Genomic DNA, 27673 nt, shown 5'->3' on the forward strand with positions numbered 1-27673 from the left:
GTTTTTGTGTTAACTGTTCAAGGGGAATCCTACCGACTCTGTATTGCCTGTAGATGATGTGTGCTTCATAAAGGCAACAGACGTTCAATACTGCAATTCAATGGTCAGAAATTGATTAAGCGAAAACAAATCCGGATAACAAACTAAAACCGAGGGAAACACACCTAACTTGGTACAGGGCATTACAAAATATGGTGTTTGAACCTGGTTTTATGGATAGCCAAACATCCTACTTATATTGAAGTTTACCAAACACCTCAAATTACCCCTGCTTTTTTAAAAACAGTTTTATTTTTACTTATGAATATGAATGTTCCTTTGTTATATTGGCCTCTCTTTATCTGTAAAGAGCTAAGGACCATCTCGGCATTCAGAACACTTCATTTGAATAGCTACAAAAGCAATTATTTCTATACCATGTACAAAATACTAATAATATTACTGTCATTTCAATTTAAATTTTATTACCTCAAACCAAGTTGATAGATCTTTCGCCATCTTCAATTGCAAAATAACAGATTTCCATCAGCCTGGATCTTTCATGAAATGATAATTTTGAAAGAGGACTGCATTTGATAATTTTCATATAAATGAAATTTTGTTTTGTAATTCCAATATTAAATTGAGAAATAGATCTCCGTCATTCATATCTCTTCTTCCTTTTTCCTTGGTTTCCTTTTTCCTGTATTTTATCAAGTTTTCCTCATTTTGTTTGTTTTTAAATATTTAATTTAGTTTTTGTTTGTTAAACAACATTGCTTCCACATCGTTGTCAATATGCGACTGTCATACAACTGAGAGGTTTATCCAACTATAAAACCAGGTTTAATCCACCATTGTCTACACAATATAATGCCTGTACCAAGTCAGGAATATGACAGTTATTATCTATGTATTTGATGTGTTTGACCTTTTAATTTTGCAATTTGATAAGGGACTTTCCACTTTGAATTTCCGCGGTATTTTTGTAATTTATTTTTTCCAAATGAACTGAACTCTTTTTTAGTGCTATTGTGCTTTTAGCGCCATCTGATGTGTGTTTTCGTTTCATCCAAATATGGTCAGATATAATATTAGCATACAAAATAACTTGTGGTTCTGGAAAAAAGGACATACATTAATCAACTTTTACCAACCACAATTATTGTGGAAATAAAAACATAACTACATGATTTTTCATCCTTTCTTTTTTCAAACCATAATGATAATAAAATTGTACAATAAATTATACAAAACTGAATAAAAATAATATAAAATTTATTACCTCTAGCTGACATTTGACAGGCCATAATTACAATGTGGTCTTTGCCACAAATATACCATATATTACAAATATGTGTCTGAAAAAGTTGTTCTCAGGGGTGAAAAATGTCTATGCTCTCTGTGTGTTCTGATTGATCGATAGTGTTTAACACCACTCTCAACACTATTGACTATATAACGTGGTGATCATTTTTATTGGTTGAAGAATCCATTTACATAGAGAACCATGACCAAATGTAGGAAAACTGGAAATCCTAGTCAAATTAGATTAAAATGCCTGGTTAGAATGATATCTACACATCTAAAATCGGATTGTTTAATTCTATAATTCTAAAGTCTGATTGTATAATTTTACAAAGCTATTGTCTGTTTGTATAATCTACATATCTAGTTTCTTATATAAATCTACAAAACTGAATTCTGTTTACATATATATGACAAAGCATTTTTATTTTAAATATAGTACACACAAACATATTATCAAGTCGATTTCTTGACAACACTGGCTATTCCCTTTAATCAACAATGATACCTACTACTTGTACATAAAGGTACATATGGATAAGAAATGCATATTGATTAAAAATTATGCTGTTAATCTATAGCCGAATTTTCAACACTTTTTAATTTAGAGGTGTATAACTTCGAATAATAGTGGTTTGTTTTAATATTAAATATTCATAGTCTAAGAATATGTTTTATGGATTTCAATAAATTCTTGATCTATGACACTACACAAGCCATTGAAAATATGTTTCCATATTATTGTCGAAAATCTAGGATAAAAATCTTAATCAAAGAAAACATTTGTGAAGTTTCGCATGTTATCATACAAATATGAACAACCTTTCTATCTATTTAAGTATTTTGAAGTCTGTAAATCAAAACCTGTCTTATCTGAAAAATATAATCATTTCAAAGATATATAAAGTCCATACTGCAAATGTTGCAGACTTTTCAGACTTATTTGTTACAAATTTTGGGTTTTAAGAGCTGTAACTAATATCAGTATGTTCATGATGTTTTTGAAAAAAAAACTTTTGATAAAATTAAACAAGTTCCCCCTCATTTTTTTATACACAGCTAAATGAAAAATGATGGTTTGAATGGATATGGTATAAATAATCATTACATAAATAAACCCTGTACCCATTTAATAAATAAAAAAAAGTAAACATACCACTATTTTATTGCTATTTTTCATAGCATAGTCACTTGTAATTCACTTAATTTGATATTTTCAAAGTACTTTTTCCTGAAACACTCTCCATTTGTAACATTCAAACAGTTGAAGATAGAAATAACAAGTGAACAGCTGTATTACAAATAGTGCCAAAGGGTGAGTACCCTTATGGTCAATTTTTGTATCAGTCTCCTTTGATGAATTTGAACTCTATTACACAATGCAAACACTAGAATTAAGTGTTATGGAATAAGCCTTGATTTTACCTTCAATAGTTTGATATTTATTTCATTTATGAGTGTTCAAAAATTATTTTCAGATTATTTTTGGTTGGATTTTAATGAACTTGGTATCATTGCAAGCAAAATGATCTTGAATGTATGTTTATTTGCTTTAATCCTTGTACTACGTCATTCTCATTTTCTGATGATATAAACACAAGTATTATTTTTTGTTCAACAGAAATTTATCATTTATTTCAACCAATTTTAATTTTAATAAATAGTACACTTATTCACATAAAATGATAAAAACCAACTGATGAAAAAATTAAAATTAAATAAACATACATGCTGAAGACAATTTTGTATCTATTGATACCCAGTTTTTTTTAAACTGCCCAGTAATGCACTCAAAATATCATATTTTTTCTTTAAATAGAGTATAATCATTTAGCCAAAAGATGAAGGCTGTATATTGCATTTTTTAAAACTACTGAATGACTCTGTTATGAAATGTTGAAAAAAAGAAATAAACAATTCTAAAAAAATAATGTAACAAACAGAAAAAAACAAAAATTAAATATAAACAAAATCTTGAACACACAATAGAAAGATAAATTTATGATGAGTGACAACTTACTGTTGTATGATTTAATAATTGCAATCAGTTGACTTTAAACTCCTTTAAATACTATGCTTATCAAATTTATCAAGATTTATTATATCTGTAAGATTAATAAGAAATAATTAAGTAATAAATTGTGTATCAATATAATTTTGAGCTTTATAATGGGTAATTACTGTGCATTGAATAAAAAATATCATATAATCACATAATATAATTGAACAGTTATTCAAACTTTTTTGAATAATGAAATAAATGCAGCTTCCTGTTTTTGAATTTATTGGAAGTCCTTGCCACAAGGTATGCAGATAATACATATCAGGATATCAGGAATAACCAAACATTTTGGACAGTACAACAAACGGAATCCAAGTGGGTTTCCCTTTAGAATGGTTTTACATTAGCCATTTTTGGGTCTTTTATAGCTTGCTGATGGATGTGAGCCAATGCTCCATGTTGAAGACCATACTTTGACCTATAAAGGTTTACTTTTATAAAATTGTGACTTGAATGGAGAATTGTCTGATTGGCACTTATACCACATCTTCTTATATCTATCTACACCAACACCTGACTCTTAAGTCTTATCAAATGTAAGATGTTAGATTTTTTATAGAAGAATGTTTTTTGGTGATTTACACCACTTTAGCGACCCTTTGCCTTATCATTGTTATCAGAAGTTTTTGGTATAGGAAGCCACTGACCTTCAGCAATATAACTGGCAATCTTGTCAATTACTATAATTGAGGACGAACACTATTTATACAAGTAGGTTTCAACCTCATAATTCCAGAGTTGCCAAGCTAGTGATCATTGAATATCTATTTCAATGGACAGAATGTGTTTATCTGTCAACAAGTTGAATGAAGAGTATATATAGTCTTTTTATGCTGATTTTAGTTCGTTATAAAGGCATTTCTGAAAATAATTAACATTATATATACAACTACATTTTTTTTCATATGATTTGACCATGTTGAAGGAAATATGAAAAATTGAGGAAATTGGTGGAATGGTTAAAAGAAAAATGATGATCAAACACAATGTAAATCCAATAAATATAAAAGACAAACTATATTCTCACTAACTCTGTGTATCTTAAATAACTCTACAAATCATATATAAAATAAATCACATGTAACAAATTAAACATGGAATGATCACCTCAATTTCAAGATAAAAAATAGAACTAGAGGCTCTAAAGAGCCTGTGTTGCTCACTTTGGTCCTTGTGCATATTAAACAAAGGACACAGATGGATTCATGACAAAATTGTGTTTTGGTGATGGTGATGAGTTTGAAGTTCTTACTTTTCTGAATTCGAACTTTCTTGCTACTTACAATTATCTCTATTTATTAAGAACTTGGCCCATTAGTAACAGAGGAAAATATTTTGTAAAAATTTACAAAAATTTATAAAATTTACTATGAAGGGCAATAACTCCTTACTGGGTCAACTGACAATTTTGGTCATGTTTGTAGATCTTACTTTGCTGAACATTATTGCTGCTTACAGTTTATCTTTATCTATAAAACTATTCAAGATAATAACCAAAAACGGTAAAATATCTTTAAAAATTACCAATTCAGGGGCAGCAACCCAACAACTGGTTGTCCGATTCATCTGAAAATTTAAGAGCAGATAGATCTTAACTTGATAAACAATTTTATCCAATGTCAGATTTGCTCTAAATGCTTTTGTTTCAGTTATAAGCAAAAATCTACATTTTACTCCTATGTTCTATTTTTAGACATAGCGGCTATCTTGGTTGGTTGGCCAGGTCACCCCACACATTTTTAAACTAGATACCCCAATTATGATTATTGTCAAGTTTGATTTGATTTGGCCAAGTAGTTTCAGAGGAGAAGATTTTTGTAAAAGTTAACGACGATAGACGACGACGATGGACGACAGACCCCAAGTGATGAGAAAAGCTCACTTGGCCCTTTGGGCCAGGTGAGCTAAAAAGAGAGATTTTTAAAACTTCTATATGAAACAGAAGAACAGATTACATTTATGATTCATGCTTTTGTGTAAGAAATAACAAATGATCAAAAACAATTATTTTGGAAAACTTCTTTAAAATATAAATCTCAGTTGTATATTTTCGTTGTTATATACCTTGAATTGTTTTAACACTATTGTGATGCAATTAAATGAAATAACTACCTGCTGCACTGATTATTATGACTGACACTAAAATCTCAACATTTTGAACCAAATACAAAAATTATACAAAAACAAAATGCAAAAAAAAAACCTTTATAGTTGATATATTAAAAACCAGCTGCCAAAAATTTGATTTCTATTGTTTTGTGCTTAGGTCACAAAAAGCTAGAAATTTGAAGATTAAAAAGAATTTTATTACAATAAAGATGAATGAAAATGTTAAAGGCAAACAAAACTGATTCTTTTTTTTTACTGATGTCAAACTGACAAAAAAAATTAAAACAGATCTTTGCTTACTTTTGACATATCGCTTAAAAACTTGTAAATGCATTGTAATAAAAGAAAAACCTTGAACCCAAATAGCTTTTTTATGTAATAAAATCTATATAGTGTAACTCATACAGTATAAAATACTGGTACAAATATATCATAATAGTAAGACACAAAGAAATCAATTGATATACCAACCAACATCCCCTTTTGATTTAACACAGTAAAGTTATGTTTTTGAGAGTTATTTCCCTTGCTAAGAAGAACTAATGATTTGTACCTTTCACTCATATTCAGCCTTACTGTAAGAAAAAAACCATAATGCAGCCAACCAAAAGTATGAATTTTAGGAAAAAAGATCTATATATGCAACATATCTCAAATCTCTATTTAGAATTGCACTATCAACAATCTCAGTTATCCATATCTTTTTTTAATTCTTAATTTTGTTAAAAAACTTGAAAATCTGTTTTTAAGACCGGTAGTTATTTTTACAAAGTGAAATAAAATTAAGTCATCACTCTCTTTAAAAACATCACACAAGCCTCTTACAAAAATGAATTGTCTAATATAAAAACAATAACTGGAAATCTTTTCTACATAAAATTTAAGTAGGAGATTGATCAAAATTTTACATGCTGAAAACCATGACATGATGGTTTTTTTAAGTGATGAAATGAAAAATTTCAAAAAAATTAGTATCTTTAACTGAAACATTCTCTTTATGGCATTATCAGCAATGACATAAGGTTTTTTGTAAGTGATTTAAAGACAAGTTTCAAACAGTATTAATATCTTTTACGGAAACATTTACTTTTTATCCATTTCCTGTACAAAAACACCTTTTATTAAAAGTTAATTAGAGTTGTCTACCTTGATGCATTAGATGCATGTTAATGCATATTATAAAAGAAGACAGAGAACTCATTAGCCATCAGTTACAATTGCAGTTGAACATCCTCTGAAGAATTTTAAACAAAAACATGTTTTTAAATTTCTGTTTACTAAATTAAGACAATAAAATGAACATGTATACTAGAATATGTCTGTGCAAAGATGTAAAAGTACATGTCGAAATTTGGATATAAGAAAATGGTTCATTTTTCTGCCTTATGAAATATTTCAAGTTAGCAAGGGAAATAATTCTACACGTAATTTTATTTAAGTCAAAGTAAGAAATACAATGGAATTATGCTGCTGAAATAATATATACATACTTGTACAAGTCATCACTTAAAACATATATCCCATTTAAATGTTTGATACAAACTATTTTGTTGACTATCTGTCATACAATCATGCCCATTAAAACAATTTAAAAGACTAAACCAAGAAGTATATTCATCTCATCCCAACCGTGATGACAACTTTTTTTCAGAATTTTTCCATAATGGTCCCGCAAATATCACAGTTCATTGTTTTTAAATGCTAATTAATATTAGAGAAGTTTTGACTCATAGACACATACTCCATTATACAACCCATTGCACCAAAGTAACCCTGAAATGGAAAAAATGTATTTTTATACTTTATTAGCATTTTGAGAATATTTTGAGAATGAGATTTAAAGGTGTAATACCACCAAATCATGGTACGTCACATCCGGTTGCATACGAAAATAGGTCGAAAAAAAATATTCCCTTGAATTTGACAATTGTAGGTAATTAATCCTACATTTTATTGCAGTAAAACATTTCTGTGTCATAAACATATGTCTTGGGTATTTCAAAGCCCCATTATTTTTTATTTGGGATTTCTATAGATTAGAATATTTTGTAAACTTGAGGTTACATGGTTACTAAACCTTGTACACAGAATAAATAAGGGGAGAAATTTGATTGGGTAACTTCCAGTGATGGTTATTTTCTTATATGCAATGAAATGTTATGGGAAATTTTTTCTATAGTACTGGACAGGATAAAACTTTACTCATGCCAAGAATTTCTTTTATTTGAAACAAAGATAAATTTTGCACATTTTTTTGAAAAGTGCAAATTTAACAAAGACTAATAGGGGAAAATCAATGGTGGTATTACACCTAAACCTTTAGAACCTATTTAGGTCTGATAAACATATGTTGTAGTAATTTCTTTACTGTGATCAGGTACTAAAAGACCAAATTTGGGTAGTAACAATCAATCCATGGTCTTAACTTTTATTCTTTTAGGTCAAATGAAAATATATGTGTGGTTCCAGTTACATCCTTTAAATAAACAGCTGCGCCATGAGAGCATGATACGCCCGACGTCTTGTGTGGAAGTTTTATGCAATAATCATAAATAGTTTCTGAGAAAGTTTTAAGCAATAACCATATATTGTTTTTGAGACACAGCAGGACATGTGAAACCCCCAACCCTGTTTTTTTTTTACAAAAAACTAAATATCACTAAAATAAAATTTTGAATCAAAACCAAAAAGTATACAGATCTTTAGATTAATATAACAAAGAAGTGTGTAAAGTTTTAAGCAATAATCATAAATTATTTTTGAGATACGGCGCGACATGTAAAAAAAAACCTCCCCTGTTTAACAAAATACTCAATAACTCAAAAATGAAATTTTGAATCATCACCAAAAAGTATACAGATCTTTAGATTAATATAACAAAGACATGTGTAAAGTTTTAAGCAATAATCATAAATCGTTTTTGAGATATGGTGCGACATGTAAAAAACCCCTCCCCCTTTTTTACAAAATACTCAATAATTCAAAAATAAAATTTTGAATCATCACCAAAAAGTATATAGATATTAAGATTATTATAACTAAAAAGTGTTTAACGTTTTAAGCCATAATCAAGAATCGTTTTTGAGATACGGTGCGACATGTGAAAAAAACACACCCCTGTTTTAGTTACAAAGTGCCCTAACTCAAAAAGTTTTAATCTTATTTTCACCAAAAAGTATACAGATCATTTGACCATCATAAGAAACAACTATGTGAAGTTTCATGAAATTTGGATACGTCGTTCTTAAGTTACGGTGCGACATGTTTACGCCGGACAGACAGACGGACAGAAGGACGGACACACGGACGGACGGACACAGGACATTTGTATACCATAATACGTCCCGTCAAAATTTTGACAGGTGTATAAAAATAGGGTCAGTAGATCTGCAATTTTTTTTAAATTTCTTTTCTAAATTTTTATTTTGAACTGTCAAAATTCAGAAAAAAAATTGTGTGTTTACCAAAATTGATTCCAGTATTACAAACGTCCAAACTGGAAGTGCGCCATTTTACATGTTTTTTTTGGTTGTAAAATAAACAGTTACTTTTTTAGTTGATTTTGTTTCATTCTGTTGTGTTACATTTTAGCCATAACGGATACTTGTGATGGAAATTCAGATGACAGAAATCTGTGAATTTAATTACTTAAATTTACAATCCTTAAAATTTGAATGTTTAAATTATTTTTTTTAGAAGTGAAAAAAAAGTTATAGGGTAGGGGGGTTTAAACAAGGGAAGGGTGGGTTACTGGACCACACATATATTTTTATTTGGCCTAACAATAATCGATCTCTTTAATATGTAACTCATAATAAAAACTCATGTATATAAAATAATATGTTTTACCAAATTGTCAATATGTAAAATTATAGTTTTTTTATTGGAAAGTAAACGCTTCTGCTACATAAATATGGGCTGTTTTTGACAATACAATGCACATATATTGGGTACTAGCATCATTAAGTCTTGCTAAATTACTGAAATCTTCACAATTTTGGCATTTTAGTTAAATTTTATATGGTTTCCGTCTTAAATGAAAGTGGCCGCATTTGTGTTCATTCTTAATATTGTAATGTGAGTTGTATTTGATAAGACATAAAATATATAAAGGTTGAGGATGAACATGGATGCGGCAACTTTCATTTTTGACAAAAACCATCTGAAAAGTGACATTTTTTGGCATATTTGATAGAGTTTTCATATTTAAGCTTGAATTGGAGCATTTTTATTGAGTAAATCGATAAAATCTTTCTCATAAACTAATTGAATCAACTGAAATAGACACTTTAGTGTTTAAAAAGTGTCCAAAATCTTTCGTCAGATGAACCTGAAATTTGAGGCCAAAATCTGCCCTTACCGGACCTACTCCTTTAGTGATTGGTGTGAATTAGAGCACAAACTAAACAAACATATTAATTTTGAGCAGAGTCCCAAGGAGAAGAACAATTCTTTCATCACCTCTTGTAAAAACCAGATGCTCCGCAAGGCGTAGCTTTATACGACCGCAGAGGTTGAACCCTGAACGGTTGGGGCAAGTATGGACACAACATTCAAGCTGGATTCAGCTCTAAATTTGAATTGTGATTAAATAGTTGACACAGCATAGGTTTCTGACACAGAATGAATGTGTTCTAATGAACTTAAAACTTTTGTTTTCTCTTAGAGCAATTCACTATGCTGTTGAATATTAATCCTCTCAAAAAAATGTTTGAAGAAATTTTCTTTTTTATTTATGAAATTTCAAATGAGAAAAATTGAACCCAATTTTTTTAATCACATCCCCCTTTCCCTTATTCCAAAACTAATCTCAATTAAAATTTCTAATGGAGTTTGCAACAATAACTACTCATTTAAATACATCATAAAATATTAAGATGTAAAAAAAACTGCTTGTTATCACTGAATGGTAAAGATTATTTTAATTTATCAGTTGGTAGTAAAAAGTGAATATACATTGTATATTGTATATAACAAAGATTTAAGTTGATTCTGGACAAAGAAAGATAACTCCAATTAAAAAAAATTCTTGCTATTGCACAATATTTTGCAATTAGATATTTCTTGCTTACTATTCTGGACAAAGAAAGATAACTTTAATTAAAAAAAAATTTGCTATTTCACAATATTGTGCAATTAGATATTTCTTGCCATTGCGCAATACTGTGCAATTGAAAAGACTTGCTATTGCACAATACTTAATATAATAATTTTAGATCCTGATTTGGACCAACTTGAAAACTGGGCCTATAATAAAAAATCTAAGTACATTTTTGGATTCAGCCTATCAAAGAACCCCAAGATTTCAATTTTTGTTAAAATCAGACTAAGTTTAATTTTGGACCCTTTGGACTTTAGTGTAGACCAATTTGAAAACAGGACCAAAAATGAAGAATCTACATACACAGTTAGATTTGGTATATCAAAGAACCCCATTTATTCAATTTTTGATGAAATCAAACAAAGTTTAATTTTGGACCCCGATTTGGACCAACTTGAAAACTGGGCCAATAATCAAGAATCTAAGTACATTTTTAGATTCAGCATATCAAAGAACCTAACTGATTCATTTTTTGTCAAAATCAAACTAAGTTTAATTTTGGACCCTTTGGACCTTAATGTAGACCAATTTGAAAACGGGACCAAAAGTTAAGAATCTACATACACAGTTAGATTCGGCATATCAAAGAACCCCAATTATTCAATTTTGATGAAATCAAACAAAGTTTAATTTTGGACCCTTTGGGCCCCTTATTCTGTTGGGACCAAAACTCCCAAAATCAATACCAACCTTCCTTTTATGGTCATAAACCTTGTGTTTAAATATCATAGATTTCTATTTACTTATACTAACGTTATGGTGCGAAAACCAAGAAAAATGCTTATTTGGGTCCCTTTTTGGCCCCTAATTCCTAAACAGTTGGGACCTAAACTCCCAAAATCAATACCAACCTTCCTTTTGTAGTCATTAACATTGTGTTTAAATTTCATTGATTTCTATTTACTTAAACTAAAGTTATTGTGCGAAAACCAAGAATAATGCTTATTTGGGCCCTTTTTTGGCCCCTAATTCCTAAACTGTTGAAACCAAAACTCCCAAAATCAATCCCAACCATTCTTTTGTGGTCATAAACCTTGTGTCAAAATTTCATAGATTTCTATTAACTTAAACTAAAGTTATAGTGCGAAAACCAAGAAAATGCTTATTTGCGCCCTTTTTGGCCCCTAATTCCTAAAATGTTGGGACCAAAACTCCCAAAATCAATACCGACCTTCCTTTTGTGGTCATAAACCTTGTGTTAAAATTTCATAGATTTCCATTCACTTTTACTAAAGTTAGAGTGCGAAAACTAAAAGTATTCGGACGACGACGACGACGACGACGCCAACGTGATAGCAATATACGACGAAAATTTTTTCAAATTTTGCGGTCGTATAATAACCATTGAAGAGCTTTATTTATCATGTTTTTTTCACGTACCTCATGTTCTAAGAACAAAGCTTTAAGAGCACCATCTGACCAATATTCCATAGCATAGGCTAATAACTTCATTGATATAGTATTTACACGTAGAAAATTTCCTACAAACACAACCTTATCTATTTTCTGAAAAGATAAAATAAGAAAACTAAGTTATATTGTATATATTTTGTGAAAGCTGTATACTTACAATAACATTCTCGTCTATAAATACACATTCAAGAACAAATATATATGCTGCTTGAAATTCTTCTACTTTTTCTAAAATTAAACTGGAAAATCTGCCCTTTATTTGTAAGAATTAAAATTAAAGAATTTCTGTTTTTGTTTGTTTGTTGTAGAATGCTTAAATCAATAAAATTGCAGCAAATGTTTCATTGCTTATTTCGATGGAAGTTCCTACAATCAAATTTTAGTTTTCATCTTGTAATTATTTTTTTCATTATTTAAAAGTTAGCTAGAGCCTAGTTGTAAAATGATTGCATCAATTTCACCAACAGTATATATTTTTATGTATAACAGTAAATTGTTCAAAATCATTTTTCTCTTTGTGCATTCAAAACAATAAAAATTATTTGTTATGTCCATACCTCTGTTGTAGCTACCATCCTTGCTATAGAACCTATATTATTTGTTATTGTTACAAGTGTTGATCTAGCTAAATCACTTTTGGAAGCTTGCTCTCTTTTCTCTTCTATATTCATTTGACCAAAACTGAAAATAAAGATAAATATATATAAAAAAGAAGATGTGGTATGATTGCCAATGAGACAACTGTCCACAAGGGACCAAAATGACACAGACATTAACAACTATAGGTCACCGTACGGCCTTCAACAATGAGCAAAGCCTATACCACATAGTCAGCTATAAAAGGCCCCGATATAACAATGTAAAACAATTCAAACGAGAAAACTAACAGCCTTATTTATGAACAAAAAATAAACGAAAAACAAATATGTAACACAAACAAACCACAACCGCTGAATTACAGGCTCCTGACTTGGGACAGGTACATACATAAATAATGTGGCAGGGTTAAACATACTTATTGAATGATGGAGTTTATTCTATTGTTGCTTTTATTTGTAACCTTTACCCTACAGAACTTTCCCAATATCTAAATGTATCAACTTTAACAACTCTGGGTTTATTTACAATAACTGTGATCATGGTGATACAGTATTAATAATTTTATATGTTTGCAAATTTCCTGTAATTGGTCAATTCCATATAAAAACATGTACAAAAGATTTCTCTTTTTATAACTGTTGGCTGTTTTTTAAAGACCAATCAGATTAAAATACAGATCATGTGTCCAAGCTTTGCATACAAGGATCTGACAACACTCCATTCTACTTTCTGGTAATGATTACAACAGCCAATGAAATTTCAGCATTCAAATTTTTGAAGGTGTGTATTAATCTAACTTATTCAATGCATGGATCTTGAAAAATCTTTTAAACAGAAGGTTCAGTCCTAGTTTTCAAAGCTTGGGACCAGGATATGTACTTTAATCAGATTGCTTAAATAAATAAACAAAAGATTTTCATTTATATAAACGTTCACTGTTGAGGTCAGGACTAGTCAAGAGCTAATACCACATATTTCATAAATCATTCTCAATCATCCTGGTTAGGAGAAAAATTAGAAATTATAGCATCCCATTTATAACACATTCTACAAGGAAATCATTTCAAAAAGCTTCGCATTACCATGATGCTTAAAGGCCCTTGGCAGAACAGGATCACACGTATAGTGATATGGCTAGACAAAAAATATAAATAAGCTCATTTACATTTGTTGTCTTACATTTATAGATGAAATGAAAAATTATTCAAGTATATACCTGCTAGCTACAGTTGCACCTTTGAGGTTAAATCTGCTATAGTCCCCACCATATATATCTTTGACTAGCTTGTCTACTTTATGTGAGTCTCCTTCAGCAGCTAATGCTATTGCTTCTTCAAAAGTAGTACAGCCAGTTAATAAACAACATAAACCTAGGAATGTACCTCCACCTAAACTAAAATGAAAAATAAACATATAATATGACAAAGTACAAAATGTACTACTTCATATGCATGTACCTACTCTTTAATTAACTATAAAATTATTAAAAAGAAAGCAGTATGTTTAAATTCTACTAAAAAACTACTGATACTGTGGGTTCATTTATGTTTGAACTTCAATTGGGATTTACTTATACAAATGGAATCACCAAAATTGGTACAAGCTAAATAATAGATCCATAGTACTCCAAAATCCACAACCTCATATAATAAACAGTGTTTCCCCTAAGCATCAGAAAAACAATTCTGGTTATCATTTGAAAACTCTCCATTTACTAATATTGCCAGTGATCAGGGTAAAGAGAGAACAAGACGGGCCTTGATGGAGAGTTGTCTCATTGGCACTCATACCACATCTTCCTATACCTACTTTCTTCTTAAATAAATTTGCTCATAATCATGATAATGCAAACATACATGTATTCAATTGGCTCATCAAAGAGACACTTAAACCTATAACTTTTTATGATTTTTTTCTGTAAAAACAGGTTTATCAATATGTATATATCTTGACAGTGTAATATTTATTCTAAACACATTCTAATTAGCATATATATTTTACCTTGATCCCCAAACTCTTTTATAGTCAAATGGTCCCCGAACAGCTAAGATACTGACACCAGATCCTATATTCACAACAAGATAAGGATAAGGGTTATGGAAGTCAAACGGGACCTTATTTGAGCTGTTTGGTTTGTCACTATCTGCATCCTTCCAGTAGTAACATTCTAATGGAAAATTACGATCTATATAATGAATACCCTTGATGAGACAATCTAGTTCGTCAAATTTATGTAGTGTTAAATTTATCCTCTGAAAAACAAATATCAATTAGAATTAAAAAAATATTGTTATTCATAGCAAATCATAGATCCTTGAAAATCCCCTCCTAAATGAGTTATGTTTATACATTTGTACATGTAATATCAATAATTTAAGAAAAATTATCAAAGTTTTGAAAATTTTGAATGTAAATGCCTTATTGACTCCATTAATCAGAGGTGGGTTAAGGGGGAGGCCTTGGGCCCACCTCCCCTTTTCTGGAAAAAAAAATTGGTTGATAATATAAAGAATCACTTTAGCTTGACCAGAGCGGGCCCCTCTTAGGCAGTCAGTGGGCCTCCATTAATGAAAATTGCTGGATATGCACTGTTTTATGTTTATGAATCAATTTTATATATTAATCTAATTTTATATATTAATCTAACATTGTCCAAGCCAAATGCTCTCACTCAGCTTTAATTTTAATGCTGAAATATTGTTTACCTTATGAACCAGAGAGATGGTCATTGTATTTCCTTATTTGAAAAATACATATTTTTTACTTCTTTTTTTAATAATTCCTGTATGTTTTTTCATTTGATTTCCAATTTCTTATTTTCTTTTATGTTGTTGTAATTATATAATAGGCAAATGACTGTTTCTTTGAAGGTTTAATTCATATACATGTATGTATAATGACTTACCTGTTTGAATTCCATTTCAAATTTGTAAGCACCACCGCCAGTTGCACATATTGCACAAGCTAAAGTTGAAAAGTTTTTAGATTTGGCTAAATTAATGAATGCATTCATTTCACTGGTAGGAAATCGTATAAAATGTAATGTTCCTTTTTTACCACCAATCTGCTGATTTGACATTTCTAGGTGTGTGTCTCTAATACCCGTATTTCCGTAAGCTATATTGCCGACCAAGTACCTGTGTATAGTTTTTAGTGTTTCTTTTTCCCCTTGTTGTTCTAATTCCATCATATCACTAGGTTCAAAGTATATTAACTTGGTAAGTGTTCCTCCAATGTCCATACCAAACCATGGCATAGCTGGATAAAAGAAAATAGATTAGTCCATACCAAATCAGGGCATAGCTGGATAAAAGAAAAAAGTAATTAAATTAATCAGAGTTCTTGGTAAGGCGATTCAATGAGTCCTTGGCTCATAAAAATCTGTCTGGACTTTTTTTTTAAAACTTTTGAGTCCAAAGATGCATTAAAATGGTAAAATATTGTATCCACTGAGCACATATTAACATGTCATCATTATGTAACAAAAGTTAAAGAATAATCTAAATTTGATATCATTTCCCTGCTCTATTTTGTCATGGAGACTGAAATTATATCATATACATGTAACAATAAAATTTCATCTTCTCACTGCTGGACTTGCCATGGCTTCAAAAGAACCCTGAAATTAAGTAATCATTCTTTATATATATTATTTTGAACCTTTATTCAATCTTTCATTCAAATCGAACATTAGAGTATTAAAGTATTGTTAATTAGCTTAGTGTGTTGACAAAACATGATGTGTGCAGTTTCGATTTCATAAGGAGGAAAATAAAGATACATGACATGTGTATGCAAGAAATGTATGTAACGTACATACATGTATACATATGTACATGTATGTTGACTTGTTGTATATTATAATCTTTAACACTTTCCCTGCTTAAAATTAAAAAAAAATTACTTTGCAATAATTTACATGATTTAGAGTCACTCACCTTGGTCTATGTGCATGTTAAACAAAGGACACAGATGGATTCATGACAAAATTGTGTTTTGGTGATGGAGATGTGTTTAAAGATCTTACTTTACTGAACATTCTTGCTGCTTACATATATCTCTATCTCTAATAAACTTGGCACAGTAGTTACAGTGGAAAATATTTTGTAAAATTTACAAAAATTTACAAAATTAATGAAAATTGTTAAAAATTGACTATAGAGGGCAATAACTCCTTAATGGGTCAATTGACAATTCTGATCAAGTTGACTTATTTGTAGGTCCTACTTTGCTGAACATTATTGCTGTTTACAGTTTATCAAGATATCTATAATAATATTTAAGATAATAACCAAAAGCTTCAAAATTTTCTTAAAATTACCAATCAAGGGGCTGCAACACAACAACCCGTTGCCGGTATTGGTCTGAAAATAACAGGGCAGATAGATCTTGCCCTAATGAACAATTTTATCCCCTGTCAGATTTGCTCTAAATGCTATGGTTTCATAGAAATGAGCCAAAAACTGCATTTTAATGTACTATTTATAGCCATGTACATTTGTAGGCCATCTTGGTTTGTGGGCAGGGTCATGGGACAACGTTTGAAACTCAATACCCTAATGATGATTGTGGACAAGTTTGGTTAAATTTGTCTTATTAATTTCAGAGGAGAAGATTTTTTGTAAAAGATTACAAAAAATTATAAATATTGACTATAAAAGGCATCGACTTATTTGTAGATCTTACTTTACTGAACATTATTGCTGTTTACAGTTTGTCTTTATCTATAATAATATTCAAGATGATAACCAATAAACAGCTGTGTCATGAGCCATAGTCTTACATGTATGTGATAGTTTTATGCAATAGTCATAAATAGTTTTTGAGATACAGCGCAACATGTGGAAAAAAACCTCAATATCTAAAAAATTGAATTTTGAATCAAAACAGAAAAGTATACAGATCTCAAGATTAATATCACTAAGAAGTGTGTAATGTTTTAAGCAATAATTATAAATTATTTTTGAGATATGGTGCGACATGTATAAAAAACCTCCGCCTTTTTTACAAAATACTCAATAACTCAAAAATAAATTTTGAATCATCACTAAAAAGTATACAGATCTTAAAATAAATATAACTTAGAAGTGTGTAAAGTTTTAAGCAATAATCATAAATCGTTTTTGAGATATGACGTGACATGTGGAAAAAACACACCCCTGTTTTAGTTACAAAGTCCTGTAACTCAAAAAGTTTTAATCTTATTTTCACCAAAAACAGAATCAAAAAGTTGCAAATATCGACTCCTACAACAGGCATGGGGTAATCGTAATCAGTAATCGTAATCAGCTGTAATCGATTACATTTTGCAGTGTAATCCTATGTAATCAGTAATCATGTCATTTCTGATTACAAGTCATTGTAATGTAATCGATTACATTGCAAAAACAGGTGTAATCATGATTACTTTTAGATTACTTTAAGATTACATTCATATGATTACTTGCTGATTACAAATCTTGTATATATATATGAATTTCATACATACAGTTTTTGATAGACAAGATGAAAATAAGAAAATATAAAGCTTGAATGAAAAATCATTAAACTAGTATTCACAATGATGGGACCTTGTTTAATGTGATAAATTGTATCATCTATATAACATGTATAACAAATTTGGATAACCAAGTGTTTTATTTTGTTAACATGGTTAACAGTTAACTAAAGGAAATTGCCTCTCCAATATTTTGTTGTGAGATTGAGCTCTTATGATACAAGAATATGCCTTGAAAGCATTGTTTTTCCTTGATTGAAAACATCTGATATTAACTCCAATTTCATATAAGTTTACCCAATATTTTTTCATAACTACATTGAAATTCAAAGCAGAAAACATTTAGTTCCAATTTGACTTTGATGGTCGACATAAATATATGAGCCCACTTAATTCAAAATGGAAGTTAAAACCAGATTTCATTTATTGACAAATTGAATAAATTTTGTTTTCGATAAATTTGTGTATAATATGAGCTATCTAACTTTTATTCTTTATTAACTTTGAGCCTTACGGCTCATCAGTATAAATAAGTACATGTATAGTGTATACATATGGCAAAATATTACAAACAATATACATAGTAAACAATAGGTGATGTCAGAAGTTTCATCAATACAAAATATCTTTTATACAATAAACTGTTTCTTAATTTAAAGAGAAATGTATATACTTTCAAAAGTTACAAAGCTGCTTTGTGTTTTCACCTGACAATAAATCTATCAATTATTAATTAGATCAAGTATTAAAAATTTTCAAACAAATAATGACAATCAACAACTTTTAGCTTTACATGTTTATTGATCATGTTGATATTGTTATTGATATTATGTAGTCTGAAACTCACAATCTGTATAATATGTAACCGATATTTCTGATGTTTGTTATTTATGTGTATGTTAACGCTATATAACTTGTAAACTGTATATTTATGCATATTATACGGATAAACTGTATTGTTTAAGGTAAATAAAGAATAATATTACAGTGAGTTGACTGTTAGTGTTGCTCTCCACCAATTGCAACTCATTCAAAATTTGGCCAAATTGCAATTTGTTTTATTAAACCAAATTGTTCAGTTGGTCAGAATATTGAACAAATTGTTCAGTCAAAATGTGAAAGTGCAAGGTGATAAAATAAAATATACTTACAATCCTTTAAGACTTTAACTCCACTTTAATGATGTTGTGACAAAATTAGTTTATCAGTTTGTATAGTTATATTATAGTCATTTCCATGAGGAACTGTTTATTTTGAATTGCAATTAAATTGTCCAAACTAAGCTTTCATATAGTTTTTCTTTCTAAAAGTATTCTATATTTATAACAATCAGATATCATTTTAAATAAAACATCATATATTCAGTAAAATATGTGTGAAATAACAATATGCTATTGATAAGTTTTCAGGGGAGATAACCTAAAATATTATTCTTTTGAATAAAGACTTTTTGAAAGAAAATTTATTATCTCCCCCATGGAAACTTCCTACAAACATATATTTCAATTTTACACATATTTTACTGAATATGAAATGTTTTAATTCACATAATGTCTGATTCTTATAAATATAGAATACTTTTAGAAAGAAAAACTATATGAAAGCTTAGTTTGGACAATTTAATAGCAATTCAAAATAAACAGTTCCCCTTCAGCATGGAAATGAATATCATATAACTATACAAACTGATAAACTAATTTTGTCACAACATCATTAAAGTGGAGTTAAAGTCTTATAGGATTGTAAGTATGTTTTATTTTATCACCTTGCACTTTAATGACTTGGCTGTGGCTTTCTACAGCAGTTGGTTCAAATTTCTGACCAGTTGAACAATTTGATTTTATAAAACAAATTGCAATTTGGTCAAAATTTTGAATGAGTTGCAATTGGTGGAGAGCAACGCTAACAGTCAACTCACTGTAAGACAATAAATTTTTAATACCCAAGCTCACCTATTGTTTGTAAAAAAAAATGGAAGTAGTGATTAACACCTGTAAAAACATTAATGGGTGTGTCAATTATGTCCCAACAGACAATAAAACTATAATTAATTAATTTTTCCTTATTTGTGCAGGTTTTTTGTTAATTAGACAGTTGGTTAAAATTTGTAGAAAAAAATAAAGTTATATCTTTTACACATGTTACATAGAGAAAGGACACTTGTCTATAGCTATGTTATCAAATTGCACATGTTACATGTACACTGTACTTGTCTAAAAATTATTTTAAATAAGATGAATAAATTAAGGCTTTTAAAAAAATCACCAAAATTAGCTTTTTTGTGAGGATAAAAAGTTATAGAGAAACCTTTATTATTGCAATATATAATGTAATCATAAGTAATCTAAAGTAATCATGATTACTTTAAAGAAAAGTAATCTAATGTAATCGATTACATATGAAGTAGGGTGTAATTGTAATGTAATCGATTAAATTTTATTAGCAAAGTAATTGTAATTTAATAGATTACATTTTAAAGTAATCAACCCCATCCCTGTCCTACAAGTCGATAAGTTATCAAAATTGGTTAACTTTAAGACCAACGCATATTTATAAAAAGGTCATGCATCTTAATCAAATAATGACAACATTGAAAGACAATGCTTTGTCTTTTAAAGAAAAATATGAATGAGAGTAAAAAATTCGGAGTTAATTAACCTTACATTGCAACCACCTGGAACCACACTTAATGAGGTAAAAAATGTACAACATCTGTGTTTAGTAAGTTTATTCAATTAGATAATTTAATTTAGATAGCTCAAGTCCTTGTGAACTCTCAGACAGGTTTTTGCTGTCATAGGTGGTGTACTTTGGCCACCAAGTAAGTTTAAGTGTTTTCATGAATATAAATAGACCTAAACAAGTCTTGCCATTTTCTGACTTAGATAAGTCTAAAATTGAAAACACATTTTTATAATAAATACAGTGTATATGTTTTGACTTCTTTAAACACTAATTTGGCATTATAATTAGAAAGATCATATCATCAGATCATAGGGCACATATGCACTGAGTTTCAAGTTGATTGGACTTCGATATCAATTTCATCAAAAACTACCTTGACCACAAACTTTAACCAAAAGCGGGACGAACAGACGGAAGAACAAATGAATGAACGGACGCACAGACCAGAAAACATAATGCCCCTCTACTATCGTAGGTGGGGCATAAAAAGTATCATAACAAAAATGCATGCTTCTTTTGAAGGCAGATTGTATGCTTAAATGAAGGGTGACCATATTTTTTAATTTTATTTTTCTATTAAGTATAGATACATGTATGATAAAGTTCATTTATAGAAAAAAAAATAGCGAAATCCTATAATTCTTATGTCCTTTTTTAAATTGTTTATCATATATGCACGACTTTATCTGTTTATTGGTTGAACTTGGAATATGTCATAATACTGCCACTTGTTTCAATGACATCTTTCTAATATTAATTTAAACTAATAACTGACAGGTGTACTGACTACTGTTGACACCTACACATGTTTGCGTAAGAGCATGTTCTGCAGCTGGTATCGTTACAGATCTCCCAAAAATTGAAATTTTAACACCTAAACAAAACCACTACAAAATGTACAGAGCGTTCCCTAATGTTAAATCATCGAAATGTGACTTTGTAAACATACATGGCTTTGGGGCATCCCTGGGACTGAGCAAATCGTTATCCATTCCATTTCCAAGGAAATCGTTGCTATCATGACCATTGACATCTATGACCAATGGTTTGTCTGACATCTCAAATTTTTACTTTATTCCAAAATGTGTGATTCAAATGAATTCATTGTAGCCTTTGCATTTTCACAGGTAAGACATTTCGAGTTGAAAAACTGGATTTTCATACAAAAAAATAACCGGAAGTTAGGTATGGATATGTAAAGCCATACACAAACACGGAGCGTATTCTAAGTTCCGTATTGGTGTCAGACCACCAATTACTCCCTCCAATAGTGCTTTTGATGTCATTGTTTACTTAAACTAACCAACAAATTTGCAGAAATGAAACTTTTGGTGAAAGGGGAATATATTTAGACCATTTTGAGCCAAAATTCACTTGTCTATGAGTTTGCATTAAAAATTCAGGATTAATGCGCTACATAGTACACTAATTTAAGATTTCCAGAAAACCGGGAGTTATTTTGGTAGTACCTGTCTTTTCAAAATCAGAAATTTGTTACAAGACTTTAAACATTGGTTGAAAATTGGCATGTAGGAAGGTGATACATGTACAATTCAGGATATACCTGGTTTCCTTGAAGTTAAACTTAATGTAAAATATTTAGAAAGCTGTGAAAATTGCAAAATTGGTTGAACAGATAGGGATTTTTAATTGGTGGTCTGACACCTATTGTAAAGTGGAAAATTTCTTATTATAAATACAGTGCCATATTAATTTCTGGCAACTGTTGTTGTAGCAAATATTTTACACTCCTTATTCCGTTAGTTACAAATGGTGTAATATCAAATGTCCATTACTAAGTGTACATTGTATATTATCCATTATTCAAATGTTCATTATTAGTATAGAAACTAATGGCATTCCAGAATTATATTTCTTCCATTAAAAACAAATATTGTGTCAGAACTTTTATATCATGACACCATCTCCAACATTATTTTGTTGTCCTATTTATAAGCAAAGGAATTTTAAAAGCAAAGTTTACTACATGTTTTTTTTTAATTAATGATTTTAAAAGTACTGGGGCCGGTTTCACGAAGCTATCCTAAGACCTGTCTTAAGATATGTCTTAGGACATGTCTTATGATCCTCTTATGACTATCCTAGGACATATCTCAGACCTCGTCTCGAAGCTGTCTTAGGATGATCTTAGCTAAGATATACTAAACCTGTCGCAAGTTCAAATTTTCAATATCAACATGGATTTATTGAAACATTCATGTACATGTACATGTAGCATGTGGTTAGCATAAATTACTTAACGTATTGATTAATATTCCATTATTAGATAATTTGTAAAACTAACATAAAATAGTAGTGTAATATATAAAAATAATCTATTAATAATGCACCAATTTACATATAAAAATTCAGTTGGGTGGGGGGGGGGGGGGGGGGGGGCGGGTAAAAGTGATGTAATTCATTTTGTCATTGTATCGGTTACAGTAAATGAATTAGGTCAAAGGATATTAAAAACCAATTCTTCAAAGAACAATTGAAGGTCTTTCCACCTCGATAATAAGAATGAAATTTAAAAAACGATGTTGAAATGTCACTCCGTGTTGATTTAATGTTGTAAATCAAACTGATATAAAAAAAATAAGATTAATAGGTATATTCAGACTTAAGGGGGCTCCTGGGTATAAATAATTTTTTTTTTCTAATATAGGATTTCGCTATATTTTTTCATGAATGAACTTTATCATATACTTAAAAGAAAAATGAAATAAAAAAATGGGGTCACCGTTCATTTAAGCTAAAATCTGCCTCTGGAAGAGGCATACATTTTTGTTAATGTCCTTTTTTTCTGTTGAACTAATAGGAGAAAAAGAGGAAATATCGAAATAAAAAAATAACCTAATATAAGAAATCGCTTAAATTTTACAATTATTTAGTTTATGTACAGCTTATTTGAAAACAATAATAAAAAATATAGGTCACCGATGAGTTAAAAAAGATATTTCAAATTTAAGGCCAAAAAATGGCATTTTTGCACCAAAGGGAGATAATTTGGAGCTTTTTTCAATTTTTAAAGTCATCTGGGGCCAAACCAAATCATTTTTTTGGGTTGTTTTTTTGTACCATATCATAAAGTAACAACTAATAGTGTAATAAATAAAATTTGTAATGAAAAAATAGAGGTTTAATTTTTTGCTAAAATTTTTGTACCCACGAGCCACCTTAATTGTTTTATTATGAACAGAAAATAATTTTTAGCAAAGGTCAAAGTCTAGAACGTCAAATTGACCTTTGACCTTGACCTCAAATTCAAGGTCTCAAATCAAAAGACCCCAGGTCAATCATTTGTATGGTTGTGGAGAAATACTGATTTCAAATGCATAAGGGGAGAAAACTCCTATAAGGGTTAATCAAAACACTTCGACTGGAATGGGTTGAAGTTGTGCCTTTTAGTAAACAGTAATTTGGCAAACAAATCATATCATTAACTGTAACAGTTTCTTTTGAATGACGATAGCAAGCAAAATCCAAAAATTTATTACATGACCTTGACCTTCGACCTTGATCTCAATTTCAAGGTCATAGGTCAGTGAACTCAAAACGGAAGACCGGAGGTCAATCACTTGTATGGTTGTAGAGAAATACTGATTTGAAATACATAAGGGGAGAAAACTCCTCAGTAAAAGGGTTAACCAAATCACTTTGACTGAAATAGGTTCAAGTTGTGCCTTATTGTAAACAGTTCTTTGGCAAACACATCATATCATTTACTGTCACAGTTTCTGTGGAATAACGATAACAAGCAAAATTAAAAATTTAGAACGTGACCTTGACCTTTGACCTTGACCTCAATTTCCTTCAAATGGACCAATGACTTCATATCAAAATATTGTAGGCCTCTCCAACTTATAACGTATGAAATTATCCAACAAATCGCCTATCTAAAATTTTCAAAGGGAAATAACTCCCATAAGATGTCTTCCGATCACTCAACTCAAAATAAACCAAATCATTCTCAAGAGTAGACAAACAATTTGGTGAAAACAGTTTGCTAAAATCTTAAGATAACTCCAATAAGAATAAGTGTTTGGTCACACAGGGTGAGTTTTGAAACCCCCATTACTGTACAACATCATTGGCCAAAAATTCGATATGTTGTAAGACAAAAAAGCATCTCAGACGGCAGAAGAAAAAAAAACCCAATTCTTCAGAGAACAATTGAAGCTAGGTCTTTCCACCTCGATAATAAAAATGAAATTTTAAAAAACGAGGTTAGAAAATGTCACTACGTGTTAATGTTATGTGGTAAATCAAACTGATATAAAAAAAAATAAGATTTATAGGTTTATGCAGAAGACTTAATTGTTTTATAATGAACCAGAAAGAATTTTTAGCAAAGGTCAAAACCTAGAACGTCAAATTGACCTTGATCTCAATTTTGAGGTCGTAGGTCAGTGATCTCTTTAGAGAAATACTGATTTCAAATACAAAAGGGGAGAAAACTCCTCTTAGGGTTAACCAAAACTCTTCGACTTAAATAGGTTGACGTTCGCCTTTTTGTAAACAGTTATTTGGCAAACACATCATATCATTCACTGTCACAGTTTCTTTGGAATAACGATAACAAGCAAACTTGAAATTTATTACATGACCTTGACCTTTGACCTTGACCTCAATTTTCTTCAAATGGACCAAGGACTTCATATCAAAAGACTGTAGGCCTCTACGTATGAATTTATCCAACAAATCGCCTATCTTAAATTTTCAAAGGGAAATAACTCCCATAAGATGTCTTCCGATCACTCAAGTCAAAATTAACCAAATCATTCTTAAGGGTAGACGAACAATTTGGTGAAAACAGTTTGCTAAAATCTTTTACGATTTTAGAGATATAGCGATAACAAGAAAAAGGGGACGCCGGGAGATAACTCCCATAAGAATAAGTGTTCGGTCACACAGGGTGAGTTTTGAAACCCCCATCACTGTACAACATCATTGGCCAAAAATCCAATCGATATTTTGTAAGACAAAAAAGCATCTCAGACGGCAGAAGAAAAACAAAAGGTCTTTCCATGAAAAGTGGAAAGTCCTAATAATCAGAAGAAAAACAAAAGGTCTTTGTGGAAAGACTTAATAATCGTGCATTCTTCCTAAACATATATCGAATGGTTTTTTTTATTGATGAATCATTGTTGATAATTTGTCAACCTGTAAAAAATTAGTTAAGAGCAGTAAAGGGAGATTTGCTAATTAGATAATAGATAAATAATTTGCAAAATTAATATATAAAATAAGTGTAAATTATATAAATAAACGTATGACTATCCTAAGACCACCATAAGACACCTCTCGTGTAGTCCTAACTTTATGACCAACTTTAAGAGATGTCCTAAGTTACGACCACTTTGTGAAACCCACTTAGGACTAAGATATGTCATAAAACCAGTCCTATGACAGCTTCGAGAAACCGGCCCCTGTTTTCCTATAAATGTCATGACGAAATGATTTCCCGGTGACACAGACATGTATTTTAGTTCCTGCATGTTCGTATTACTACCTGGTATTATATGCATGTCTTTCGACCTTCCTGTTAGCCAAAATATCGAAAATCAAAGGTTGAAATTAATGATAAAAAAATATCATGTAATTAGCATGAATAAAAAGTCATCTTACTATTCAAGCCAATCTACCACTTCCATCTATATTTTTTTTTGTCTCAGAAGATCTAACAGCTCTTGATATCAACAAAATAGTATACAGTAAAGCTAGCTGTACGTTATGTTTCATAGGAAGAAAGTTGCACAAATGCGGAAATGTTTGTCCAATTGTTGATGCGACGTAAAGCAATCATCAATCGTTTTACACACAAGAAATATACTTACAATCAAAAAGTCCAAACATGTCTTTTTCTCTCTCAGAATTTCGGTTGATCACTTTTAGACGATTACACAATACCAAATTTGTTGCTGGTAAAATTCTTTTGGTTCCATTTAAGTCCAAAATTAATAATTCATCAATATAATGCACGTTTCTAATATTTGAATTTCAGTTTAAAATAACTTCATTGACGTTCTAGATGAAAGTATGATGACTTTTAATGAATGTATGTTACATTGAAATATTGAATCATATCTTAAAGTTTACATATTTCGTAAATTCCGTTGTACTCAATATATTTATTTACTTATACCAACATATTACATATAATCCCGGACCTGCCTAAGTTGAATTAAATCATATTAAAACAAGCTGTATTATCGAATTATCTGTTGTTTGTTATGATGTAATAGTCCCGAGTCAAAATAATTTACAACCGAAATCAGTTTACTATAAATATTCTAACAAGCGTCCGACTCTATTCAACTGTTAACCATGTATGAAGAAATGATTTAATGCTAGTAGTTCCCAAATGCTGAAACCAAATTTGCTACGGACACCTACATATGCTTCAAATAATTGCTACAAGGCTTCTTTGGCGTGCAAAGAGCGTGGCACTTACCGAAGCATCGAATTTAATTTTAACGTCTCAATACCAGACATAGGATGCGTATAAGACCCCGTTTACACTGACAAAAAAGATCGATCTTTGCGAATTGATCCAGTGTAAAACGGGTTAGATCGATCTTCAATCGGAATTAAAAAGTCTACCTCTAGAGATGGTTTTAAAAAGATCGATCTTATTTGAATCGAATTTTTTTTGTTGGTGTAAACGCTTAGATCGATTGCGATCGATCTTTTTTCAGGTGAATGTTGTAGTTAGATGTGAAAATGAAGGTAAGATCGGCTCTTTTTATGTTGTAGTGTAAACGCACTGGATTAAATAAGATCGATCGATCGATCTTGCTTGTGCAATGTAAACGCAAACTGGTCTTTTTAAGATCGATTCAAATAAAGATCGATTCAATTTCGTTGCCAGTGTAAACGAGGAATTACGAACGGTTTGTTTTTCAATGCATCGATC

General features: G+C 30.1%; 1 protein-coding gene across 3 annotated transcripts; it reads right to left on the bottom strand.

Annotated features, from left to right (window-relative positions):
• Positions 1–1169: 1169 nt before the first annotated feature.
• LOC139521841 (pantothenate kinase 3-like) lies at positions 1170–26718 on the bottom strand. 3 transcript variants are annotated; one of them, XM_071315498.1, is made up of 7 exons: positions 26595–26718; positions 15478–15830; positions 14574–14824; positions 13789–13965; positions 12530–12653; positions 11940–12065; positions 1170–7231 (listed from the first exon to the last, which is right to left on the bottom strand). In XM_071315498.1, exons 1-7 carry the CDS (start codon positions 26611–26613, stop codon positions 7160–7162), a joined length of 1122 nt encoding a protein of 373 aa, XP_071171599.1. In that variant the 5' UTR covers positions 26614–26718; the 3' UTR covers positions 1170–7159. The 3 variants fall into 3 exon arrangements, with proteins under 3 accessions (XP_071171599.1, XP_071171597.1, XP_071171598.1); XM_071315496.1 differs by lacking the exon at positions 26595–26718 and adding an exon at positions 21704–21949; XM_071315497.1 differs by lacking the exon at positions 26595–26718 and adding an exon at positions 16134–16301.
• Positions 26719–27673: the final 955 nt, after the last annotated feature.

The sequence above is a fragment of the Mytilus edulis genome, chromosome 4, assembly GCF_963676685.1.
Source record: "Mytilus edulis chromosome 4, xbMytEdul2.2, whole genome shotgun sequence".
NCBI lineage: Eukaryota > Metazoa > Mollusca > Bivalvia > Mytilida > Mytilidae > Mytilus > Mytilus edulis.